The following is a 22798-nucleotide window of genomic DNA, read 5'->3' on the forward strand; positions in this document are numbered from 1 at the left end:
CTGGGAAAGATTTTGTTATCTCATTAGCAAATTTCTGGATAATGGCACTCTTTGGATAAACACCTTTTAATCTAATTTCAACAAACCAAATTTGTAAAATAACCCTCCTTTCTAGATAAGAAAAATACTTTTGAAGAAGATTAGCTTATTTTACAAGAACATTTTGGAAGTTAAAGGAAAGGGAGAAGGATAGTATTAAAATCCTTATACTTGAATTGGGTCTGAAATGGAAGTTTGCATTTAAGACCCTATCTTTTCAGCTATTTATAGTTAATGCTTTGTATTTTCAGTAATTGTAAATCTAGCCATTCATTTATTAGGCATATATTATATACAATAAGAGTTCTATTTGTGAACAGTGAAAGTACAAGGGGTAAATCACAAACAGATTTATGAAAATGATAAACAAAATAGAGGGATAGGAGTATAAAAAAGATGAAAGAAGGTTGTTAATCAAGAAAACTATAGACGGCAGGGTGTAATCTGAAAATGTCCCTTGGATAGAAAATAGTGCTAATTATACAAAAGTACTCCTCCTTCTTAGAGATATTCTCTAAAACGAGAATAAAAAAACGACTTATCCGAAGGACGGATAAGAGTTTGAAGGTTGAATCCACGAATTGGGATTTTACGCGCAGCGTGCAGAAATAGAACGTTCTCCATGGGCCATGGCAATTAGCATTTTGAAAATTTTTTATCCATCAAGGAGCAATGCAACCTTAAAATCACCTGGTCGGTGACCGCAATCAATCGAACAGCGCCAACATTCCACCTTTCCCACTCCGTTGCCTCGCCCATGGAATCCTCCTCCGCCGCCGCACCGCGGCGGCCCCCGCGGCGGCGCGCCGCCGCGAAGACGACCAGCTACGACGAGTCGCTCCTCGACGCCGTCCTCTCCGACCACCTCGGCCTCGGGCCCAACTCCTCTCGTCGCCGGAAGAACGCGACTCCCGAGGCGCGGCAGAAGGAGACTGATACCGAGGCGATGATCGCCCTGTCCCTCGGCTTCCCCATCGACGCCCTACTCCCCGCCGAGTCCTCTGCCGCTGCCTCCGCCGGCGTCGCCGTCTCCTCCGCCGCAGAGCGCAACGATTATCTCGTCGTCCGCAACCACATCCTAGCCCGGTGGCGCGCTAACGTGCGCTGTTGGCTCAGCAAGGCCCAGATCTTGGAGACCATCAGCAGCAATTACGACCGGCTCATCTCCGCGGCGTACGATTTCCTCTCCCAAGAAGGTCACATCAACTTCGGGGTCTCCCCTTTCTTCAAATCCCACCTCCCCGAGGAACATGACAAGGGCAGCGTGGTAATTATCGGCGCCGGCCTCGCGGGTCTCGCCGCCGCAAGGCAGCTTCTTGCCTTCGGCTTCAAAGTTCTCGTTTTGGAAGGCCGGGACCGCCCTGGCGGGAGAGTATACACCTCCAAGTTGGATAAAGGCGGCACCTTCGCCGCCGTTGACCTCGGCGGTAGCGTCATCACCGGCGTTCATGCCAACCCACTCGGGGTCTTGACGCGGCAGCTCGGCATTCCTCTCCACAAGGTCAGAGACAGGTGCCCTCTTTTCCACCCGGACGGGAGAATTGTGGATGGAAGATTGGACCTTGATGTAGACTTGGTCTTCAACAAATTACTCGACTTGGCCACACAACTGAGGAAGGTGCTTCAGGAATTTGCCGAAGGCATTTCACTGGGCTCGGCTATAGAGAAGCTTCGGAGGTTGTACAATGTCGCAAGGACAGGCGAAGAGAGGGAGCTTCTTGATTGGCATCTCGCAAATTTGGAGTATGCCAATGCCGGCTGCCTCTCAGATCTTTCGCTGGTGCATTGGGATCAGGATGATCCGTATGAGATGGGTGGCGATCACTGCTTTCTAGCAGGAGGCAATTGGAGATTGATCAATGCACTGTGCGATGGTGTACCAATATTGTACCGGAAGACAGTTACGAGGATTGAGCATGGAGATGAGTGTGTGCAGGTGATGGTCGCTGGTGGACAGGTGTTTCAGGCTGATATGGTGCTCTGCACTGTGCCACTTGGGGTTCTAAAGAGTGGGAATATCAAGTTTGATCCCGAAATGCCGATACGAAAGCTGGAAGCCATTCGGAGATTAGGTTTCGGGTTGCTGAACAAAGTAGCCATGGTTTTTCCTTATGTCTTCTGGGGGGAGGAGCTAGATACATTTGGCTGTCTTAGGAATGAACGGCGAAAACGAGGAGAATTCTTTCTGTTTTACAGTTATCACACTGTCTCAGGAGGTCCTGTACTTATTGCCTTGGTGGCAGGAGAAGCTGCTGTAACTTTTGAGAAGACTGATCCAGTAGTTTCACTTCATGGTGTCCTCAGCATTCTTAGAGGTAATCATAACATAAGATTCTATCTCACTGATTTGTGGTCATCATTTTGTAAAGCAATGTTGCTTGCCATTGTCACTGATCATATATTAGCACATTCCCTAGAAAGTACTTAAGACTAATCGAGTCTATGTTTGCAGGAAAGTTTGGATCATATATTATGTTTTCTTAGGGATCTACCACAAGCATAGTTCAATTTTCTTGATCTTGTGCTTGTTAGATTTATCTCAAGTCATTGATGGTTCTATGGCTTTGCAGGTATCTTCAGTCCAAAAGGTGTTCATGTGCCTGATCCCATTCAAACGATTTGTACAAGATGGGGTAGTGATCCCCTATGCCATGGTTCCTACTCCCATGTCAGAGTTGGGTCATCTGGTGGTGATTATGATATCCTTGCTGAGAGTGTTGGAGAACGAGTTTTTTTTGCTGGGGAAGCGACTAGTAGACAATATCCGGCTACAATGCATGGAGCTTTCTTGAGTGGATTAAGAGAGGCTGCATCAATTCTGCGTGCTTCGGAGAATAGAGCTAAGAGAAGATCTGATCCTAAGAAGTGCTTGCAAAAGAACTTGAAATTGTGCAACGACATTCTGATAGATTTATTTAAACAACCTGATTTAGAATTTGGGAACTTCTCATTTGTCTTTTCTTCTCACACAACAGAAGACCAAAAGGCAATGGGTATCATGAGAGTTTCCTTCAGGAAGTCCACAAGCAAAGTTTATAGTAAGGGCAGCTCAGATAAAGAATGGGATGAACGTATGCAAATATCAGATCCAGCGTTCCAAGATTTCCATCTATATGCTATTTTATCTCGAGAGCAAGCAGACCAAATACAACTAGTGAGTGGAGATGATAAGACTAAATTAGCACTGGTATGCAAAAAATTGAGTCTGAAACTAATGGGATGTGATAATACATGCGCTTTATACAGTTCCTTGATTACTAGCATTTCTGGTGCACGGAGAAGCTGCAATAGGCACAGTCGGCCGATGCATTACAAACTGTGCTTATAACAAGTTACATCCTTGTACAATAGTCCATTTTTTGCCTCCACCTAACAATTCGAAGCATGCTCATATAGACAAGCATGTTAATCCTTACAATTCATAAACTGGGTAAGAGGCCATTGTGGTTTTGTACCACTTCAGATTGGCATGTAATGTAAACTAGTCTGATTTCATTCTTTTGAATTGGCAAGAACAACATTTCTGTTTCTTTGCATACATGTTAGATGGAATCTTCTCCTTGTCTAAATATTCTCTAACAATTGATACGCCATGTTTTAGTGTTAAAGTTTCTAGTGCACATGAAAACAATTCTTCCACAATTATGTTATGTTGATCGAGGAAAATCCCTGTTATTGAATGCACATTTTGTTATAGCCAACTAGTTGTACTTGTGTGTTCTAATGAAGATACTTAGATCTTTTCCTATAAAACCATGCATTAATTGTGTTTATCTTTGTTATTAACTGTCATACCTTTCCGATTATCTTGTGGTTACTGCTTCATTGCATACCCTCGATGAAGCTTTCTGAATTACAATGTCACTATTAATCTTGGAGATCATATAACGTTTAATTATTTCAAATTTGTAGGTTATATTATGCAGATACCAGAGAGCCTTGTGGAAAATATGTTTAGACAACAGTCTATATTAGACTATGGCTGCCAGGTCAAACCAAGAATTGTCTGAGAACTTGATTGAATTATACTATGGAAGGGAAATGGAGAACTTAACTGATGTTATCTATCCATATGAAGAATGATATAATGAAGTAACCAATTCAGATGATTACTGCATTGTGAATTCTCATGCCAATTCTATTGGCAATCTGAAAGCTTCTAAAACAGATGCCAATTAATTTAAGCAAGAACAGGGCATGATATTGCTACTCGATGGAGTAAAGATTCTTTTTTCTTTGAGAAGAGATGGAGCAAAGATAGTTACGAGAGAAGCTTTTGCTTAGCTTAATACTGAATGGGAATTTGGGAAGAGAGGAGCTTTGAAAAATTGAAGAATATGAGACATCGAAGTACTTATTGATTGATCACATGAAACATATTGATTATTGGACGTCTTAAAATGTTCAGAGTGAGGAGGATAAAGATGATCCATAATTGGACAAGTTGTATTATTTAAGTTGAAAAGTAAACAGGGGTATCATCTAATACTGAATAAGGAAACTAGGTATACAAAAAGTGGAAGAAATCTCAACATGCTCTTGAACGTGCCGAGAAAATTGTGATACCTAATTTCATTTGAGCTATATTTAATAGCAAAGAAATGGGAAACTGATGCGAACCGGATCAGATTGGATCACATCAAAGGGAGATTAGACTTAATGGATTGAGTCTAATTATCTTATTTGGTTATTTGGTTTAGTTAGAGTCTTAATAGGTTGAGAATTTATTTAATTAGCTAAATCCAACTTTGCGCAGCTTTGGGAAAATATTTATAAAATATTATATACATATCTAAATAATATCAAACAAGTTGGATAAAGTCACCAACATCCAGATTTACTACTTTGATATTCATGACTTCTCCAAATTTGGAATCTATCTACTAAGAAACAAAAGCTTAATCTGAGAAGATATTCAAGAAAATAAGAAAGACTAGTTTAGTTGGTTTGTTAGGGTTTTAATTTAGTTGTTGGTTTGTTAGGATTTGTTAGAGTTGTTTAATTTAGTTGATGAGTCTCTAGGGTGAGCCTTTATATATATGTGAATGAAACCCTAATTGGAGTCTTATGATGATGATGATGATATTGGAATTGGCTATGACCTTTATCTCCTTCTCTACTTGTATCTAGCCATTGGCGTCCTGTCCCACCTCCCTTCTTCCACCGTCCAAGTCTTTGGTCGGCCTCTTCCAGCTTTTAACCACTCTCTTCCACAACAATTTCTTCCCCTTCACACCGAGAACTAAACTTACATGAGTGTTTCCCCGTATACATGAGTGCGGGGTTTAGGCTACATGAGTGCGGGGTTTAGGTTATAACCCTTTATACCTACGTAGTGAAGGTATTTCCCCGTATACATGAGTGCGGGGTTAACCTCGCATACCTACATAATGTGGAATTTTTTTTGAAATATTATTTCCCGTCAACTCAAGGGTATTTTTATTATTTGGTTTAAAACATCATTAATTTTTAATATTTTTATATTAATTTTATGTTACGTCAAATGTAATTATTACTCTTTATAGTATTATTAAATTAAATATTAGAATAACTTATACTATTAGCTATTTTCTTCTAGTATTAAAAATTAGAATAATTATGCCTGTTCTATAATTATTCTACAAGTGAACACGACTTAAATTTGGTAAGTATGGACCCTACGAAGGAAAGCCAACTAGAGAAGGTGAAAGGGAAGGAGGTTTTTTCACATGCTAGGGTTCCATGTGGGACCAAGGTAGTCTTGAAGTAGTCAGGAGTTAAGAGTGCAATCATGAAGGATCTAGATGACGTGAATATCTAAGAGACGATGTCAGATGACCTTTTAAGCGAGCCGAGGGTTTCGTAAAGCATCCTGACCTAATTAACTTCGATTAGGGTGGCACCATTCAACCTCCTAGGCTATCTCAAATAGCGACGTCCCCAAAATAGCCAAGAGTCTAGAAGAGGAGCTAAAGGTCGGGGGGGAACCGAGATTGGAGGAAAAGATCCTTGATTCGATGATCCATCAAGGACGCACCTACTCTCCATTCTTGGGGTTGGAGGAGCCAACGGCAAAAGGAAAGGCTACCTTTAGGATCTTTTTTCAGAGAGGAGAGCATCTCTTCAAAGGGTATTTTAAGGGAAGAGCCTTATGTAATATGGCCACAAGATGACCTCCCTCCAAAGAGAAGTTGACCCAAGTCTTAGTAGCCTCTACCACCACTTGTCGAGAATGGACATGTTGGACCTCCTCATATTTTGCATGCTAAGGTCATCAGCCTCCTAAGAACGCAAACTTTTCCTAGTTGACCCTACAATGGAAGCTTAAGATCGACGCCTCACCCTTCCAAAGGACATGCTTGAGGGAGTCAATTCTTCTGATGATCGATTTCGGGGCTCAGAAGATTGAGAGAAAATAGCTGGGAGAGCAAAGAGAACAATCTTATCTAGAGTGAACCTGCCGCTAATAGATAGGGTCCTAACCTTCCAAGTGGAGAGCCGCCTTTCACGTTTATCTACTATGGGCTTCTAATCCAAGGTCAAAAGAGAGACTGACTTCAATAGGAGGCCCAGGTAGCGGAGAGGGATCATGCCTCTCTTGTAGCTAAAGAGATTATCCATGACCGAGCATCATCACCCGATCAAGGGACAAGTAGTATGATTTATCAAGGTTGATGTACTGGTCGAACACCATCTCAACACAAGGATGTGATGATTTTGAGGTTAGTGAGCAAAGGTTCATCCACCTTCAATAGAAGGTGTTATCAACAAATTGGATTGTGGAAGTGATTGTCTCTGGATAGGAGCCGAAACCATAAATGGGGCCATCGTCTTGAGCGCAGAGGGATCTTGTGAGGAGATATGCGACAAAAATGAAGAGAAGATTGGTTCTTAATCGACCTCAATAGGGGAAAGGTTGGGAATTTGAAAGTGGTTTCTAAAATGAGAGAAAAAGATTCTCTAGATAGAGAGTTGGTTAGAGCATAACCATTCTTCGAGGAGAAAGGGGGAGACAAAGTTCTTCTCCCTCCTTATGTTAGCAAAGACATAGAAAGATCTGGTGTCAACGTTTCCCTCTTTAGTTAGAGCTGCCTGAAATGTTGGCTCTAGAAGACCTCTTAAGCCAGGGTACACACAAGCTCACCTTTAGTGAGAGATTTATGGCTAGACTCGACAGGAGAGAGAGGCCTCTGTTTCTCCGAGGCATTCACAGAGAACCCTTCATAATGGAGGTCTTCCTTGAGGAGCACCTCGAGGAGATCTTATGTTGCAGGGACTTTAGCTTGATAACGAAGGAAACCCGACTATTTGCAAGTTAACCCTTTCAAAAGTATTTTCATGAAAAATCATCTCCACTTCCTTACGGAATTTTATTGTCAATATATGTACTTCTTTTTTATCTTTTATAGAATATACTTAAAAAGCGTTCGACTTGCAAATTTGTTATATGCCAAAAAAGACAGGTTTTTCGCAATAAGATTAAATTGCAGGTGTTGATATGATATTATATTTATAAGAATAATGTATTAGCATTGTTCGTATTAAGGTCCTAGTATCAGTAGCGACTATTAGAGAAAATGATGCATATTGACTGTATTGACTGTTTCGGCTGTTGTATCATTGTTTCAATCACTATATCAACTATTTTCAGTTTTAATTGATATGAAGACGATAGAAGAATGGAATGTTGTAAAGCAGAGAAAAACTACATGCAAATTTGCTGACTATTTTGCTTTGCAAAATTTTCGCTGCAAATTCATGCAGTGGTATAAGAAGATTGTCAACTTCTTGTGGAATTTTTAAATAGGGGGAATTAGTTAGCAAGTTCATTCAACACTTCTGCATCAACGGGTTCTAAGAATTTTTCGGCATGTTGTTGATCAATAATAGATCCAAGATGACGAATTAGAATTGGATCAGGTGTCGTAAATTTATCGACTTAGTCATTTATCAATGGAATAATGTAATTAAGGGTGAGTTTAATAAACATATAGGATGCAATGGTATATGAAGAAGTACCAAACTAAGCAGGTGTCCTGTTTGTTTATACCATGCTGTTTTTCTGCTGAAAAAAAAAGACTTTTCTTCTCTGCATGGAAGGATATAATTCTCAAATTTTGGCTTAGTTGATTCCTGTCAATTGGATAAGAATCCTTGATGGCATTAGATCTAAATAATTTGCTACCTCTACACAATGGGAGATATATCACTGACCTAATAAAATCTCCAATTCTCCATATTGTGATCCTAGATTTGCCTGTCCTAAAGAGTTGGCTCATGTAAGAATAATTTGTTACTATTGGAAGCAACATCACTTGTTTCAAAGGAGAAGTACACTCGACTTCCCTCACTAGTCTGCAGATGTGAACAAAAATATAGTATTATGACTTATTATGAGAATGCTGCAAATATGATCAACACAATAATAGCAATCCCAGAAAACAAGCATGAAACAATGATATAATGCAAGCAAACACACCAATATAAGTTCCTTATTTCTGCTGGATGTTCATATTATTATTCTACTACTGAACCATAGTAAAAGACAAACAAAACGCACACGATTTCTCCAAAGTTCCTAGAATTCATTTATTTCAGAATAACCAAATTGAGGCCAGGGATTGATGTTCTCTCATAAGGGCCTCGGATCAAAAGGCTTAGTCGTCTTCATTATTGTCCATGTAGTCATTGCAGGTCTGGCAGCCGCAGTCCGAGAACCGACACATCTTGCATCCAAAGCAGACACATTGGATGCACCCTTTGCACAATGGGGCACGAGAGCATCCCCTTAAGCGCCTGCGACTCTCCCTCTCTTCTTCATCGTTGCAGGTAATGCTGTTAGATAAGAAGAAGAACATGCATCAGCACACAGAAGAGAAAAGGAAAAGGAAAAGGAAATAAAGAGCAGGTGTAATATGATAGATATTAAATGAATTAAAGCCGAAGTGCAGAGAGTGAAGGAAATCTTGACAAATTTAAAACTTGTGGATCAACATCAGATTGCATATATTTGCCAAGTTATTCTAGTCAGATGAAAATAGCAGTCCAGACATAAGATGCTCTAATAGGGACAGTAGGCTCTTGATACTATCTCTGATTATGCTAAAGGAATATAATAAACCTCAATTCGTTGGATAGGTGAAATTTCTTCACAACCATTGACAAAAATTCAGGGAATTCCTAAAATGTATAATTTTTTTCTCTCAAACCATACATCTTTCTATTGCAAATTGCTTTTTCCTAGACTTATTCACTCTTTTCCAACTCCTTTCTGAAACTTCATATAATACTCTCATCAGCAAGTAAGAGACAATAGTCAAATCATTTAGGATTGACAGTATGCTAGCAAGCTTGTTATATAGTATACTCATTAGAAGACTTGAATTTGAGTGGTAACCAAACAGTACAATGATGATAACTGCAGACTGAAACAAGTAAAAAACTTACTTGTAAAATGGCATATCAGAGCATTTCCAATTGAGAACAGCCTGCGCATCATGATAGGCACGGCACTCATCTTCACTCCTCAGCCGAAATCGGCGCTGCCTGTTGCACATTGTGCATCGGACGAACTCATCTCGGTGCAGCCTCTGCGCGGCGCTGCCGGTTTTCGTTGCTCGATCATAGTACTTAAGCAGGGCAGTTTTCAACAATGGAACCTTCTTTCCATTCACCATGACCCAAATGTTGTACTTCCACCTCCTTGCAGTCTCCCTCCTAGAATGCTTCTCGAAAGCAGATGGAGTCATCTTACCTGATCATTGTGATCACAAACATATCAATTGACATAAGTAATATGGATTGCAAAGAAATGAAGAAAGGAATCAGACTAACCTTCCTTGCACTCAGGAATGCACTCGCAGGTGACCTCAAGCTCACCATTGGCGAAAACTTTGAGCTTTCCGACGGCATCCCCAAACCGGCGGCTCGTGCAACCGCATGTCACCTCGATGAAATCGTCTCCTCTCTTCAACCCACTCATGTTCTTCAAGTCCTCGTCCTTGAACGAAATCTTGGAGCCGCTTCCCGAACTGTTGGCCATCCTCCTCTTCTCTGTGAGAAGACTCGCAGAGAACAACAGCAACCCATCAAAGAAATCTCATCAAAATCCCTATTTTTTTTCGTGGATAAATCGCGAAGAGAACGCAAAATACGAATTGGGTATCCCCCGGATTAGCTTGGGGAACTTTCTAGCAAGAAAAAGAAGGCGAGGGGTCACACGAACTCCCATGCCGAGCTCGTCGAGACCAAGAAATCTCATCAAAATCTCCAATTTTAATGGATAAAATGCGAAGAGGGTGCAAGAAACGAATTGGGTCTTGCCCCATATAAAGTTTGGAAAGCTTTCTAAAATGGGATTCGGAAGAAAATCCAACAAGGAAAAGAAGGCGAACGGTCACAGAAACGCCCATGCCGAGCTCGTCGAGACCACCAAAGGCGCCACCTTTAGAGACCGAGATGGAGGAGAACTCGATCGAAACGGAAAGCGCAACGCTCCATCTCGATCGCCTCACACCTAAAACACAATTCGACATAGAGACAAATGGATTTTTCTCTCTCATTTTCCTCCAAACTCTGCTCTCTCTGCCGTTTCCTGCGCAAAGGAGACAAGCTTCTCCTCTCTTGCGCAAACGGCAGAAGCCGGGAAAATTTTGAGGCAATTTTGCATATGAAACCCTATCATTTCACTATTTATAAAATGAATCCCTGAACTTTTCATAAACTGAGCAGAAAATAAAAAACAGCGAAATTTACATCTACAAAACCCAAATACCGAAAATATTCTCAGTGTAAGACTTGAAAACCGTGGAAGAATATGGATCAAAACCACAGACTTGCTCAAGTGCAGGGTGTCAGATGTAAATTTTCCTTATTTAAAAAAGCTTCCATAAGTTTGCTATGAATCACAATATATATACATGTTTTTTAAGAGCTCCTTCTAGTCTTTAAGGATTGAGCATGCATGCAAAGAATTTACTATACTCTGGCATCATAGCATCATGTTGAATAATCTCTCTACCTTCATCCACTCCAGTTGCTAGGTTTTGATACCTAACATCATTCTTGATATAACCATTGAACACATGCACATGAAAGATGAATCCTTTATATCGAAAGAAAAGCGTTTGAGAAGAACTCGAACGATGAAAAACTGCTAAAAGATAATTGAGAATACTTACAGAGATACAGACTTGAATGTGAAAGCGATGATGTGAAGAAGAACTTCCCTGCGAGGCGATGAGAGGTTAGGGTTAGAGGCTTGTGTGCCTATTTATGCTTGCTGAAGAACAGAACCACTTTCAGTGAATGTTGTCACTAATTAAAGAAAATGGTTAAATGCCACATAATTCATGCAGAAGCCACTAAAAAGGTTAGTGACACTTGTACATTTTCCGTTCTAAAAATTCACGTTGTTCATCCTAGTTCTCACTGGAATTAGTTTAATTTTGTCGTTTTCGTTACGACTAAATCTCAGCGCATTTATGACGATATCTTCACCGGCGATATAACCTAGGAGATTAATCATTTATACTCTTGCTGAAAAGGAGAAGGCTAATAAGTGCAAATGGATTATGTAATTGTATAGCAAGGTTTTCTTTTTCGCAATGTTATCGCTACTTCAGAAGAGGAATATATGAATTTATCAGAGTTCAGCATCCATATAACAAGCATAACACAGCACTAACATAGATATTTCTCTTGAATAGCTCAATTATAACCTAAAATTTAGAAGATCTATGAGTCCCAAAGTTACTTTGTATATATTTCAGACATATATGTAGGTTTCCTAATATGCGAGAGCTAACCACATTGAGGTGAGTCTATCTGAATCTCTGATAGATAAGATCAGACTCTTTTGAATTGGAGGGAGAATTTTTGTAAATTTGATTGGTCATCTAGTTCTCACAGAAGATAAAATTGAATTGAATTAAGGAAAAATTATAGATGGAAATCAAATCATTACCATGAAAACAACTCAAAAATTACTACATGCAAATGTATATTCCTAGAAGTACCTTCTATTGGCTAAACTGACAAATATTTGAGATAATGAGATTTGACTTGGGCTAAGCCCAATGGGCCGAGCCAATTCAACATCTCGAGTCCAACAAAGGGCAATTTGGTAAATTTGCATATTCATCTTTGTCCTCTCAAAAAAAAAAAAAAAAGAATTAGATTAATGAAAATTGCACATAGAAATCAAATAATTACCAATGAAACAACTCAAAAATTAATCCCACATGCAAATGTAATCCCTAGAAGAACCTTTTATTAACAAATAAAGCTTTTCTCACGCATACTTGTCGCAATTTCTCTAGAATTTGCTATTATAATTAGTTTTTAACATAGTATTAGTAGAAGATGTTAAAGTTAATAAATACACGTAAACAAATAAAATACCCCTCTTTCATAAATTTTAAAGTATAAAATAATTATTAATAATTTTTATCTTGCATAAAAAAACCCCAAATAATGATTAATGAAATTTCCAGATTGGACTTGGGTTAAGCCCAATGGGCCGAGCCAATGCATCCATCTCGAGTCCAATAAAATGGTTTCATTCCTCTCCTAACTATACCTAATTCCCGCCATCAACTAATCCGACACCGATGGCCTTATCCTTCTCCCACGCCGCCGCTGCCTTCTATCTTGCGCCGCCGCGGCGCCACCCGACGCCGTCGTGGCTCACTCTGAGAGCCAGGGGATTAAAATGCGCCGCATCCGCTTATCCTGCGCACCCTTTTGTTCCCGAGGTGAAGCATAAACCCTGACCTTATCTTTATTCTATTCCTGTGTTGTTGGATAAGATGCCAATTTAGCCTTCCTGGACTCCGATTAGGTGGCGGAGGCGGTGGAGACGTTATACTCGGAGTTCAGAGAGGTAGATAACTTGGTGGCGCACAACTCCGCTAGGGTTCTTAAGGCTTTCAAGAATGCCCACGTTGGATCTCATGTAAGCCCACATCTTTAATTCCTTCTGTTATGTATTTATTGATGACAAGTAGTTATAAGCCAATTCCTTTGCATAAGATGGAAACTTTATGGCATTTGTGTTTGTATTTGCTCATCAACCACATTGTTTGGGAACCTTGTGGGCATTGATTCTGTATGGGCACAGATCGTTTGGCTTGCAAGAGATACTTTAAGTTGGATGAATTGAGGTACACAGGATCTGTGCATCATGTATGTAGTTATGTACATAAGTAGTGAAGGCAATCTTGTTCTCTAGTTGGTCTCTCTAGTGTTTGATGGAGTTTGCATGAGACTTGCAATAGAAAAATTTTAGAACACAGGAGAGAGCCCGCTATACTTGATTCTTCACTGGAGTTGGCACTATATGTTCAAATCATAATCTACTATTTTAGAACGCAAGAGAGAGCCCGCTATGTTTGATTTCTTTTGTTGTTTTCCAAATAGGCATTAACGAAGTACTAATCGTTATAATCATGCAGCACTAAGATTTTTCCACACTTTCTTATGAACCATGCTAGGTAAAGCTATACATGGAGGTAGAATACTTGGGGCGGCCTTTATTAGCCAAATGAATATTTGAAGCTTTGTATCGACAGAAGCAACTTCCATATGAATCATACTTTTTTTGAATATTGCATCTCCTTAAAGGAAATGTTCGCGGCCTTGAAGAAATATAAAGGGCTTAGCTAAACTTAAAAGAAGCTTCATTTTCTTCTTGTTTTTGGCTTTTGTTACCTCTATCTCAGTAATAGGCCACATATACTTTCACCCTTATTTTTCGTATTGCAAGACAGTATAATTTTAACAACATGCCTCCATCAGCACTTTGGTGGATCTACTGGCTATGGTCATGATGATGGTGGAGGGCGCGAAGCACTGGATAGTGTTTTTGCTGAAATTGTTGGGGCAGAATCAGCAATAGTTCGCTCACAGGTTCTTAACTTGCTCTTTTTTCATTGACCGCTTATAGCTATATTAATGTATACCACATACTGAAATAGATTTTTTTGTGGCAGTTTTTTTCTGGTACACATGCCATCACATGTGCTTTATTTGCTTTTTTGAGGCCAGGAGATGAGGTAGATGTTTTTCTGACTTTGCTTTCTTTGAACTATAGAAATTTCTTGAAGCTGATTTTTCTCTCAATTTTATTCTGAGTCAATTTGTCTTAAGAGATATTAGAGACTGATTGTATTTATCAGCTTTTAGCAGTCGCTGGAGCTCCTTATGACACTTTAGAGGAAGTAATCGGAATTAGGGACTCTTCTAACATTGGATCTCTGAAAAACTTTGGAGTGGCATATCGAGAAGTTCCGGTAGATACAATTTTCTGAAAGGTTGTGTAATGCTCATGGTGCACAGCTGAAATGTTCTTACTTCTTAATATGGCACAATTTTCAGCTTGCAGCAGATGGTGGACTTGACTGGGATGCTCTTGCCTATTCTGTGAGGCCAGAAACAAGATGTGCCCTCATACAGAGGTCCTGCGGCTATTCATGGCGAAGAAGTTTAAGCATAAAAGAAATCCAAAGAGCTATTAGTATTATCAAGGCAACTACTCTCAGATTTATTATATGCTTCATTGTGAAGTCATTGGTCATTTTACCTGTAAGTTCTTTTATCATTGATCAGTAAATTTGTATGGTTCTCACAGGAGCAAAATGCAAATTGCATGGTCATGGTTGATAATTGTTATGGGGAATTTGTCGAAGCATCTGAGCCTCCAATGGTGGTATGTGACAGAAATACCTATCCTTAAAACAACACATCACATTGATTTTATTAATGCTTTTCAGGGTGCTGATTTGATTGCCGGCAGTCTGATTAAGAATCCAGGTGGAACAATTGCACCATGCGGTGGCTATGTTGCTGGGAAGAAAGAATGGGTTGAGAAAGCAGCAGCTCGGCTTTCTGCACCTGGTCTGGGAGTAGATTGTGGATCGACCCCCGGTGATGTTATGCGAACGCTTTTTCAGGGCTTGTTCCTTTCACCCCAAATGGTTGGAGAAGCAATAAAGGTGTCAAGACAGCCTTCCTTTCTCTCTCTTTCTTGGCACTTGTGAAGTAATGTTCAGCTATCCACTCTCAGGGAGGTTTGCTCATTGCAGAAGTGATGGCAACCAAGGGATATAAAGTTCAACCACCTCCACTAGCTCCTCGCCATGATACAGTCCAGGTTTAGTTTAACCTTTCAACTGAAGTGCACAAGTAGATATGTATGTTTCAAAACATGTAGGCAAACATGTTAGCCAATGTACTTAAATGCTCATTTAGTCATTTTTTAATATGCAAATTAGCAGTCTATATCTAAATATGCTGATCATTCTCTGTACATCACTTATGAATGATCATGGCATCAGGGTTAGACTAGATGCACACTTGTAGGTTTGGATATCAAAGACCAACGTAGAAGTTACTTGGAGCTATTTCTTGCGATCTTCAAATTTGTGTCTCTAGGATTCAACAGTTCCTGCTATCTGACTATGCATAAAGACTCTAAAATAAGTTTTTCCAAGTATGAAAAATCGTATGATCCTGAGACACTTCTTTCAGGCGGTACAGCTAGGAAACAGGGAGCGTCTCATTGCTTTCTGTGAAGCTGTGCAAAGAAGTTGCCCAATAGGATCTTTCATCAAACCAGTTGCTGGTCATACTGCTGGTTATGCATCAGAGGTAATCTTTACTGTTATGTGCATAATTTGTTTTAAATTTTATTGTTGGGTTTGTTTGCTTAGTCATGATGTCAATATATAAGCTGGTAATTCTACTATGCCAAAGGAGGACACATGTTCCTAAAACATGCTAAAATGGAGTTTTAAAGTATCATATTTGGTACTTAGATGTTATGAACCAAATATGTTACTGAGATTTGAATGATACGCAATTCAAATTCTCCTTTGACATAGAGGAATTACCAACTCATATATTGACTTCATGACCTACTTATGTGTAGGTTCTACTCTTCAATATTGACTTGACCTAGTTGAAGCCTTATTTGTTGTCTGGAGCTTAAATTTTATTTGTTTATCTGTGTGAACACTTTTCCTTCAGTTGATATCCATTCCTATCCTACTTCTTGGCTTAACACACTTCACTTGGCCTAAGCTCACTGCTTTCCGCCCCTGACCCATCTCGCGAAGTCTAATCCTTATTAATGATGGATCCCTTTGAGCTAGTATTTCGGTCATGGAACTACTGGTCCTATGCTGTAATAGTATTGCTTATGGATAATATAATATCTTTCATGTAATTGTGTAATATTATTACTCATTGTAAATATTAAATTCCATGATTATTGGACTTGTGTCTATTCATGCATCAGTTTCGAATTGAAGAGAACCTCAGATTTCTCTAGAACTAAAGCTATTTAAATTCATAAAATGTTCCTCAGGAGATTATGTCATTCTAGATGTTGCCTATCTTGGTTGTTATGCAGTATTAAAAAAGGAAGATATTAAAACTATAATCCATCAATTAAAGGCATTTGATATACAATGAATCAGGTAATATTTGCTGATGGAACATTTATAGATGGAAGCACAAGCGAGCTGTCATGTGATGGTCCATTTAGAGAGCCATATGCAGTCTTCTGTCAGGTTTGTTAATAAACTTAATGCCTTCTGTTTTGAGTTTTGCTATTCATTCAGCATGAGAAAGCTAAGATCCAAATAGAAGAAAGAGTCTTGCAATCCTTGTGTCTGGAAGCATCTGATTAAAATTGCATGATTAACATCTAAACCTGGAATTACTTGCCATTCAGGAGTGCGTTGCCCTATGAGTTTTTCTCTTCTATTTTTTTTTTTCTAGATACTGATTTGTCTTGCACCATGCTGACACAGGGAGGAACACACTGGACCCAGTGGGCACTTGTTCTGGGTGAAGTTGTGAAAGTCATATAAAATGCTCTTGTAAAGGGATGGCCTCCTTCGATGAGCTGTGTTTTTTCAGTGGACTTATATTATCCTTTGACTGCCCTTAGTATCATCAGATCAAGACTGCTGCATTCTTCTATTGTAGATTGGAGGTAAAGTTGAAATGCATATAATTTTTTGTTGTGGCATACAATCGTTCTGAATATTTTTTATCAGATCTCCTCAAAAGAAATGCTTCCGTAATCCAGATGTGACCACTTTCATGGATCCTCGACTTTATTATTTGAATACCTGTTTCACTGAGTGGTCTCTCTAAACCACATGGTTGAGGTGGTGCTCGAACAATACGAGTGAGCATTTAATAGAACACCACTGCTTTTCATGTCAATTGGTAGAACAAATTTTCAGGACTCGGCTAGTCTTTTGAGGCTGAGCCAACGTTGAGCATTTCTCTTAGCAACACCAAGAGGTAACCACTGCATCAAGATTTAATTTTTCTGTTTTTCCTTTTTCTGCAGTGTGATCTAGAATGTGACAAGATCGTTGATGAACTAGCAGCCCACATCAAGTGAGACAGATTGAGATGGATGAAGTTAAAAGTCGTGTTTTGACTGACTATAAAGCGATGGGCTGAGGCATTGCTTCTTTTGAAGCAATAAATCAAAAGACTACTACCAATGATCCATGTTGACTTTATCAACCTTGAGGTGATATTTAGATGTGAGTGTACATTGAACTAAGATAGTGTACTCATTTATCTGGATAGGTGCTTGACATCCAAACGAGCAGCTAAACCGCAGCTGCGCGATAAAATTTGCTGGTTTAATTAGTTATGTCATTTGTGTGTCTTGTTTTTGATCTTTAGACTGAGATAATAACAGTTCAAGTGACCCATTTGAGATCTAGTCGAGCTGGCTCTGTCGCTTATATTTAGTTTCCTTGCTAGAATTGTAGAACTGTCATTTGTTGTTTGTTATGCATGGTGGGTACTTGAGCTTCGTGAGAAGCATATTTACTATCATTCTTTGTGTAAAATTGGATCATGATGAGTTGTCTCTTCTCCTTAGAAGATTTAACTTGGTATCTAATCTACTGGTCTTGACTTTGTTGATGCCCACTTAAGATGGAAAACCTTGCTTATGAGCAAGTCAATGGAGCCATCACTTCAAGATGAATATTCTCTTATATCGATGCCCCCACTTGGTTTGGTTTGCATCTTGACCTGGGATCTCATTGTATGTGAACAAAAAGGTTGAATTTTATTTGTTAATAGCGAATAAAGAACTTTAAGAGAATGGAAATTTATGGAATCAGTTAATTAATTCTAATTTCTTTCTATTAGATTTCACACCCTACATTATGTGTTTATTTCAAGTTATTTTGTGCTATTTTACAAATGGTATTCTATCGGTAAATTCAATTTAGATCCAAAAAATAAAATTATTTGTCCTTAAATAAATTATTAAAAATAATTTAAAAGTTATCTAATATTATATTCAATACTGTAGTACAATAAAATATATCTTATTTTATATGAGACAAAAATTGTTGATAAATATCTTATACTCTAATAAGCTTAAAAAAGGGGGGGTATTTTACTTATTTATATGTGCTTATTATTAACTTTCATAATAATTTGTTAAAAAATAACTATAATAGTAATCCTGAAAGAAAGATCGAATATATATATATATATATATATATATATATATTTTTTTTTTTTTTGTTTTGATTTGAAGATCCAATAATATATATAAGAACGGTTGACCGTCTTTTGGTATTTTATTAATAAATGCAAGGGTTTAATTAAAAATAGTGCCAATAAACCTATAATTCTATAAATGTAGGGTGTGAAATGAAAAAAAAGGAGATTAGGCTTGCTTGGCTATATAACTTTGGTGATGCGCACTATGTGATGTGCGCAAAGGTCGCCTAACAGCACGGCAGTCTATTAATCGATCCATCCACGCCTTGAGATCGTGCATAGATTTTAAGCTACATTCTTTATTAAAAGCTAAGTCAAAGGGACACCATCTCAAGTTTAATAAAGAACGAACCACACTATTAAGAAGAATAAGATATTAATCCTTCTTCACTAATCCCCTAATCCCCTCACATGGCATCCCACCTTTCCTATTGGCAAATTTATCTACAATTAAAAGGCGTGTTTCCCAATATGCCATCATTTCTCCAATCTTTTAACTCAGGCTTAATGCATGTTGACTTTCTCTTTCTTTCTTTCTTTCTCTGAAGCAATCAGAAAGTCCACTTTCTCCTTTTCTTGGTAGGCTTGCAAGAGGGTCATAGACGACTGTAAGCTAGATTGATTACAAGAAGATTGAAGAGCAGAAGACAGAAGAAGAGAAGTAGATAGCAATGGAGTTCAAATCCAAATCAAGGAGCAATGCAGTGGCTGCAAACAATAGCAGGAAAAGGTACTATGGTCTTCTGCTCCTGCTCGCCGTCGGCGCTGCGCTGCTCGCCGTCGTCCTACTGCACAAGATGAGGGAGAGGAGAGTCATCAGTCTGCTGCTGAAAGAGAGAGACCAACAAATTCTTTCTCTCCAATTCCTTTTGGAGGTAAACCAAACATGAAACTTTCATGCCTACTCTTAGTTTAGTCTTCTGTTCTTATGAAACCATTCCATGAAGCAATGCAACTCTGACCATGAATTTCTGTAGAGATGAAGATTTCAGTATTCAATGACTCAAACTTCAACTAGGAGAAAGAGAATTTTGATTTGAAGTAGGATTTTTCCTGTGTTTTACAATGGTATCACAAAAAGAATTATTAGTTAGTTGTCACATTTTGCAACTTAAGAATTCGTTGTTAAAAATCAATGCACTTTGATCTATGTAAATACACAAAAGTCTTTAGGCATTGTGTTGCAATAGAATAAATAAATATATATCAAAGACAAGTTTGACTTGCCAACTTATCTAGATCTAAACACCCTTATATATTATAAAAGTGCTGATTGCTTACTATAATTAAGCTACGAATAGCATTCAAAGTTGTCATAGCTTGTGTTATCAAGCTGTCATGGTTACCATTATTGACTTAGGATAGTAAGAAACTGAATCAACTTTTACTTTTCTCTTCTTTTTCTTGTACAAATGACATAAATTTCCTAAGCAACTTATCGAAAAAAAGACGTAAATAGACCTCAAATCTCTTCACAAAAACTATTTTATAATTATAGAACAGGAAAGTTAAATAGTTTGATACTAAACTAAAACATTGAGTTACATAAATTTCAGCAAAAGTGTCACCTGAAGAACTTATGTTCATGTTATAAGACATCCTGATAGCATTACAAATCAGATAATATGTTCCAGGTAATAAGTAAAGCAATAAGAAGTCCCTTGTCCTCAATGTGAACTATGATAAGGATTGCTAAACTTGTCCAAAGTCTTTTATCTTGTAAGTATTCATGATCAGAAAGATGTCTCCTCTTTTGACTAACAATCAACATGATACTGAATCTTCAATGCTATGAAATTCAACCTTATCAAATTGCTGTTGAAGCATACAAACTTAATTAATACTTGCTCATCGAAGTGATATAGCGATATGATTTGTTAAAATCTGTATGTATCTTTTCCAAGGTTCCACTGGTTCAAATATATCATGCACCATAAGCATCTCAAGCTAGATTTGTAGACCTATATTTTATGCTGCAGACTTAAACAGTATAAATGTAATGACATAGCTTCAATGAGTAAATAGAAGAAATCCTGACACCTAATTTTAGAACAATATCCAATTATGCAAAAAAAAAAAAAAAAAAAAAGATGTGTTGCCTGACAGTTTACTTATTGAACATCTAAATTAGCAGTCAGAATTTCTTTATCGTTATGCCATGGATAACAGATTAATAGTACAATTATGAATGTTATAGAGAGAAAGAGGGATAAAAAAGCTTCTGCTTGTCTATCCCTTAGTGCTCATTTTTTATTTTCATTTCCTACTTGTAGTTGAACTGTCTCTTTTATTATACCTGTAATTGACTTGAGTTCCAGTAATCTTACTGATCCTTAGTCTGACAACAGAAAGAAAAAGCAAACTCTAAGGAGATGAAAAGGAAATTGGAAGACATGAGAGCCAAATCAACCCTCCTGAAATCTCAAAGAATGGAGCTCGACGAGAAGCTCACGAATTCAGAATCTACAGCAGCATATCTTAAAAGCAAACAGAAAGAATTGGAAGCAGTTCTTGAGGATAAAGAAAACCAGATAAAACAACTAGAAGAAAACGCAGGAGAGCACAGCACTGATCAAATAACACATCTGACAGAACTCCTGAAACAAAAAGAAGGAGAGATTGAAGAATTGAAGCAGCATCTCCCAAAAGAAGAGCCACATGTTGCCAATGCAACTTCCCGGGATGAGCCACCGGAGGAAACTTCAAAAGAAGAACCACATGTTGCCAATGCAAATGGATCAGATAATAATCAACCTGAAGACCTTTCCAGGGAAGGAACATGGGTGAAGCTTAACACCAACCTGGAAGAAGGAACCGAAGTTTCTGGTCAGGAGAACGAAAAGTCTTTCGATGATGCAAAAGTGGGACTAATGGAAGTAAAAGAACAGACGGAGGAACCCAAAGATGAGGAGATCACTGAAAGCACTGAAAGCAATGAAGACAGAAAATTATCAGAGAGCGAAAATGGGACAGACAACTACATTGAGAAAGCAGAAACTAAAGATGAGGATTCAGAAAAACCCGTAAATCCTGCAGATGAACAGGGCCATGTAATGAAATCTAGATATGGTAAAAGGACCAAAAATAAACACAGGAAACATAAAATGGTCAATGGAGAGGAGGAATTGGAGAAACAAAATAATGAAGGTGAACAGCAGATAATAGAGCCTGTGTCTACCGATAATGGCGTAACTGAATCAAATAACAAGGAAATAAAGGTCATAGAAGCTTCCACAATAATGGCTAAAGAAGAGACTATAGAAGAGACTAAAGAAGAGACAAAAGAAGAGACCACTCTTCCTACTGATGAAAGTAAACATGGATCAGAAGAGAACCAAGAGGAACTACTTTCCAGATCCAGGAACGAAGGTGATGGTGTGATACAAGACAGAGAAACAGAGAATGATACAGCATCCGACCCAGAAAAAGCCGACGCTTAAAGCATCAGCAACGGCCAACGAAGATTTCTGCAATCAACACAGAGATAGATCATAGCACCAACTTTACTAGTAGTAGTACCAAAAACATGGAGAAGCATGAAGAAGAATTTGAAAGGAACGACAATGTGCTGAATTCTAACAATATCAAAATTGTACTACAAAATCATGAGGATTTTGATGAAGGCATAATTTATTTCTATCCGAGAGAGAGTTCCAGAGACTACAATTTCTATTCGATGTAATAAAGAAAATTTACTAGCAACTCAAAAACATCTAATGACATCAAAGCATGAACTTGATGAAAAAAGGATTAAAAATATTAGGATTTAGGAAAAGTAAATTTACAGAAAGGCAACTATCAAATACACAATCTAAGAAAGACGTCTTCATAAGATTAGTTGTTCGTTTGATATGGAAGATTAACATCAATTATGTCGATGTAACGCTATCCAAAATTGTGGATATCAAAGACAGAGATAGCGACCAAGACCAAGACAAGGATAAAAATCCTTTTTTTAATTTTTTTTCACAAACTGGCCACGCACTGTTTCATTGAAACGTAGAAAGCACAATCTCCATCAACAGACAGATTTGCAAACAAATTACAACTACAGAAAATTATCATCATCCACAGCACATTGGCCCAAAACGCAAAAAACATCCACAGATATCCAGCTACCATCAAGGTCTATCCCATTACAACATGACCACACAAACATAACATGCCTACACAACCAAAACCCCGCCAGATACTTCTACTTTGTCAAAATACTAATACTTACTGGTGT

At 38.3% G+C, this 22798-nt stretch overlaps 4 protein-coding genes across 7 annotated transcripts; 3 read left to right on the top strand and 1 right to left on the bottom strand.

Moving 5' to 3' along the window:
* The first annotated feature begins 546 nt into the window (after window positions 1–546).
* Window positions 547–4457, top strand: LOC140771618 (lysine-specific histone demethylase 1 homolog 2). Of its 3 annotated transcripts, none has more exons than XM_073113175.1 (3): window positions 547–2354; window positions 2610–3193; window positions 3952–4457. In XM_073113175.1, the coding sequence occupies exons 1-3, from the start codon at window positions 797–799 to the stop codon at window positions 4012–4014; spliced, it is 2205 nt and encodes a 734-aa protein (XP_072969276.1). In that variant the 5' UTR covers window positions 547–796; the 3' UTR covers window positions 4015–4457. The 3 variants fall into 3 exon arrangements, with proteins under 3 accessions (XP_072969276.1, XP_072969275.1, XP_072969274.1); XM_073113174.1 differs by having other exon boundaries at window positions 548–2354; window positions 2610–3226; window positions 3952–4456; XM_073113173.1 differs by lacking the exon at window positions 3952–4457 and having other exon boundaries at window positions 550–2354; window positions 2610–3773.
* Window positions 4458–8675: 4218 nt separating this feature from the next.
* Window positions 8676–10060, bottom strand: LOC140772078 (protein ULTRAPETALA 2-like). Its single transcript, XM_073113963.1, has 3 exons — window positions 9853–10060; window positions 9466–9772; window positions 8676–8853 (listed from the first exon to the last, which is right to left on the bottom strand). The coding sequence occupies exons 1-3, from the start codon at window positions 10058–10060 to the stop codon at window positions 8676–8678; spliced, it is 693 nt and encodes a 230-aa protein (XP_072970064.1).
* Window positions 10061–12611: 2551 nt separating this feature from the next.
* On the top strand, window positions 12612–17894 carry LOC140771585 (uncharacterized). Of its 2 annotated transcripts, none has more exons than XM_073113139.1 (13): window positions 12612–12773; window positions 12860–12973; window positions 13816–13926; window positions 14010–14072; window positions 14196–14309; window positions 14395–14544; window positions 14648–14725; window positions 14790–15011; window positions 15083–15169; window positions 15547–15666; window positions 16497–16589; window positions 16833–17017; window positions 17384–17893. In XM_073113139.1, exons 1-12 carry the CDS (start codon window positions 12630–12632, stop codon window positions 16890–16892), a joined length of 1356 nt encoding a protein of 451 aa, XP_072969240.1. In that variant the 5' UTR covers window positions 12612–12629; the 3' UTR covers window positions 16893–17017; window positions 17384–17893. The 2 variants fall into 2 exon arrangements, with proteins under 2 accessions (XP_072969240.1, XP_072969241.1); XM_073113140.1 differs by having other exon boundaries at window positions 12635–12773; window positions 13788–13926; window positions 17384–17894.
* Window positions 17895–18987: 1093 nt separating this feature from the next.
* LOC140772284 (uncharacterized) lies at window positions 18988–22271 on the top strand. Its single transcript, XM_073114272.1, has 2 exons — window positions 18988–19445; window positions 20919–22271. Exons 1-2 carry the CDS (start codon window positions 19242–19244, stop codon window positions 22008–22010), a joined length of 1296 nt encoding a protein of 431 aa, XP_072970373.1. The 5' UTR covers window positions 18988–19241; the 3' UTR covers window positions 22011–22271.
* The last annotated feature ends 527 nt before the right edge of the window (window positions 22272–22798 follow it).

The sequence above is a fragment of the Typha angustifolia genome, chromosome 12 (assembly GCF_048772165.1).
Source record: "Typha angustifolia cultivar Huaian chromosome 12, ASM4877216v1, whole genome shotgun sequence".
NCBI classification, from domain to species: domain Eukaryota; kingdom Viridiplantae; phylum Streptophyta; class Magnoliopsida; order Poales; family Typhaceae; genus Typha; species Typha angustifolia.

Coding starts and splice junctions, on each gene's coding strand:
- LOC140772078 (XM_073113963.1), bottom strand. CDS start 10,060: ATGGCCAACAGTTCGGGAAGCGGCTCCAAGATTTCGTTCAAGGACGAG. Junction 9,773..9,852: donor CATTCCTGAGTGCAAGGAAG/GTTAGTCTGATT, acceptor CACAATGATCAG/GTAAGATGACTCCATCTGCT. Junction 8,854..9,465: donor TCTGATATGCCATTTTACAA/GTAAGTTTTTTA, acceptor CTTATCTAACAG/CATTACCTGCAACGATGAAG.
- LOC140771618 (XM_073113173.1), top strand. CDS start 797: ATGGAATCCTCCTCCGCCGCCGCACCGCGGCGGCCCCCGCGGCGGCGC. Junction 2,355..2,609: donor TGTCCTCAGCATTCTTAGAG/GTAATCATAACA, acceptor ATGGCTTTGCAG/GTATCTTCAGTCCAAAAGGT.
- LOC140772284 (XM_073114272.1), top strand. CDS start 19,242: ATGGAGTTCAAATCCAAATCAAGGAGCAATGCAGTGGCTGCAAACAAT. Junction 19,446..20,918: donor CTCTCCAATTCCTTTTGGAG/GTAAACCAAACA, acceptor GTCTGACAACAG/AAAGAAAAAGCAAACTCTAA.
- LOC140771585 (XM_073113139.1), top strand. CDS start 12,630: ATGGCCTTATCCTTCTCCCACGCCGCCGCTGCCTTCTATCTTGCGCCG. Junction 12,974..13,815: donor ATGCCCACGTTGGATCTCAT/GTAAGCCCACAT, acceptor TGCCTCCATCAG/CACTTTGGTGGATCTACTGG. Junction 16,590..16,832: donor CATATGCAGTCTTCTGTCAG/GTTTGTTAATAA, acceptor ATGCTGACACAG/GGAGGAACACACTGGACCCA.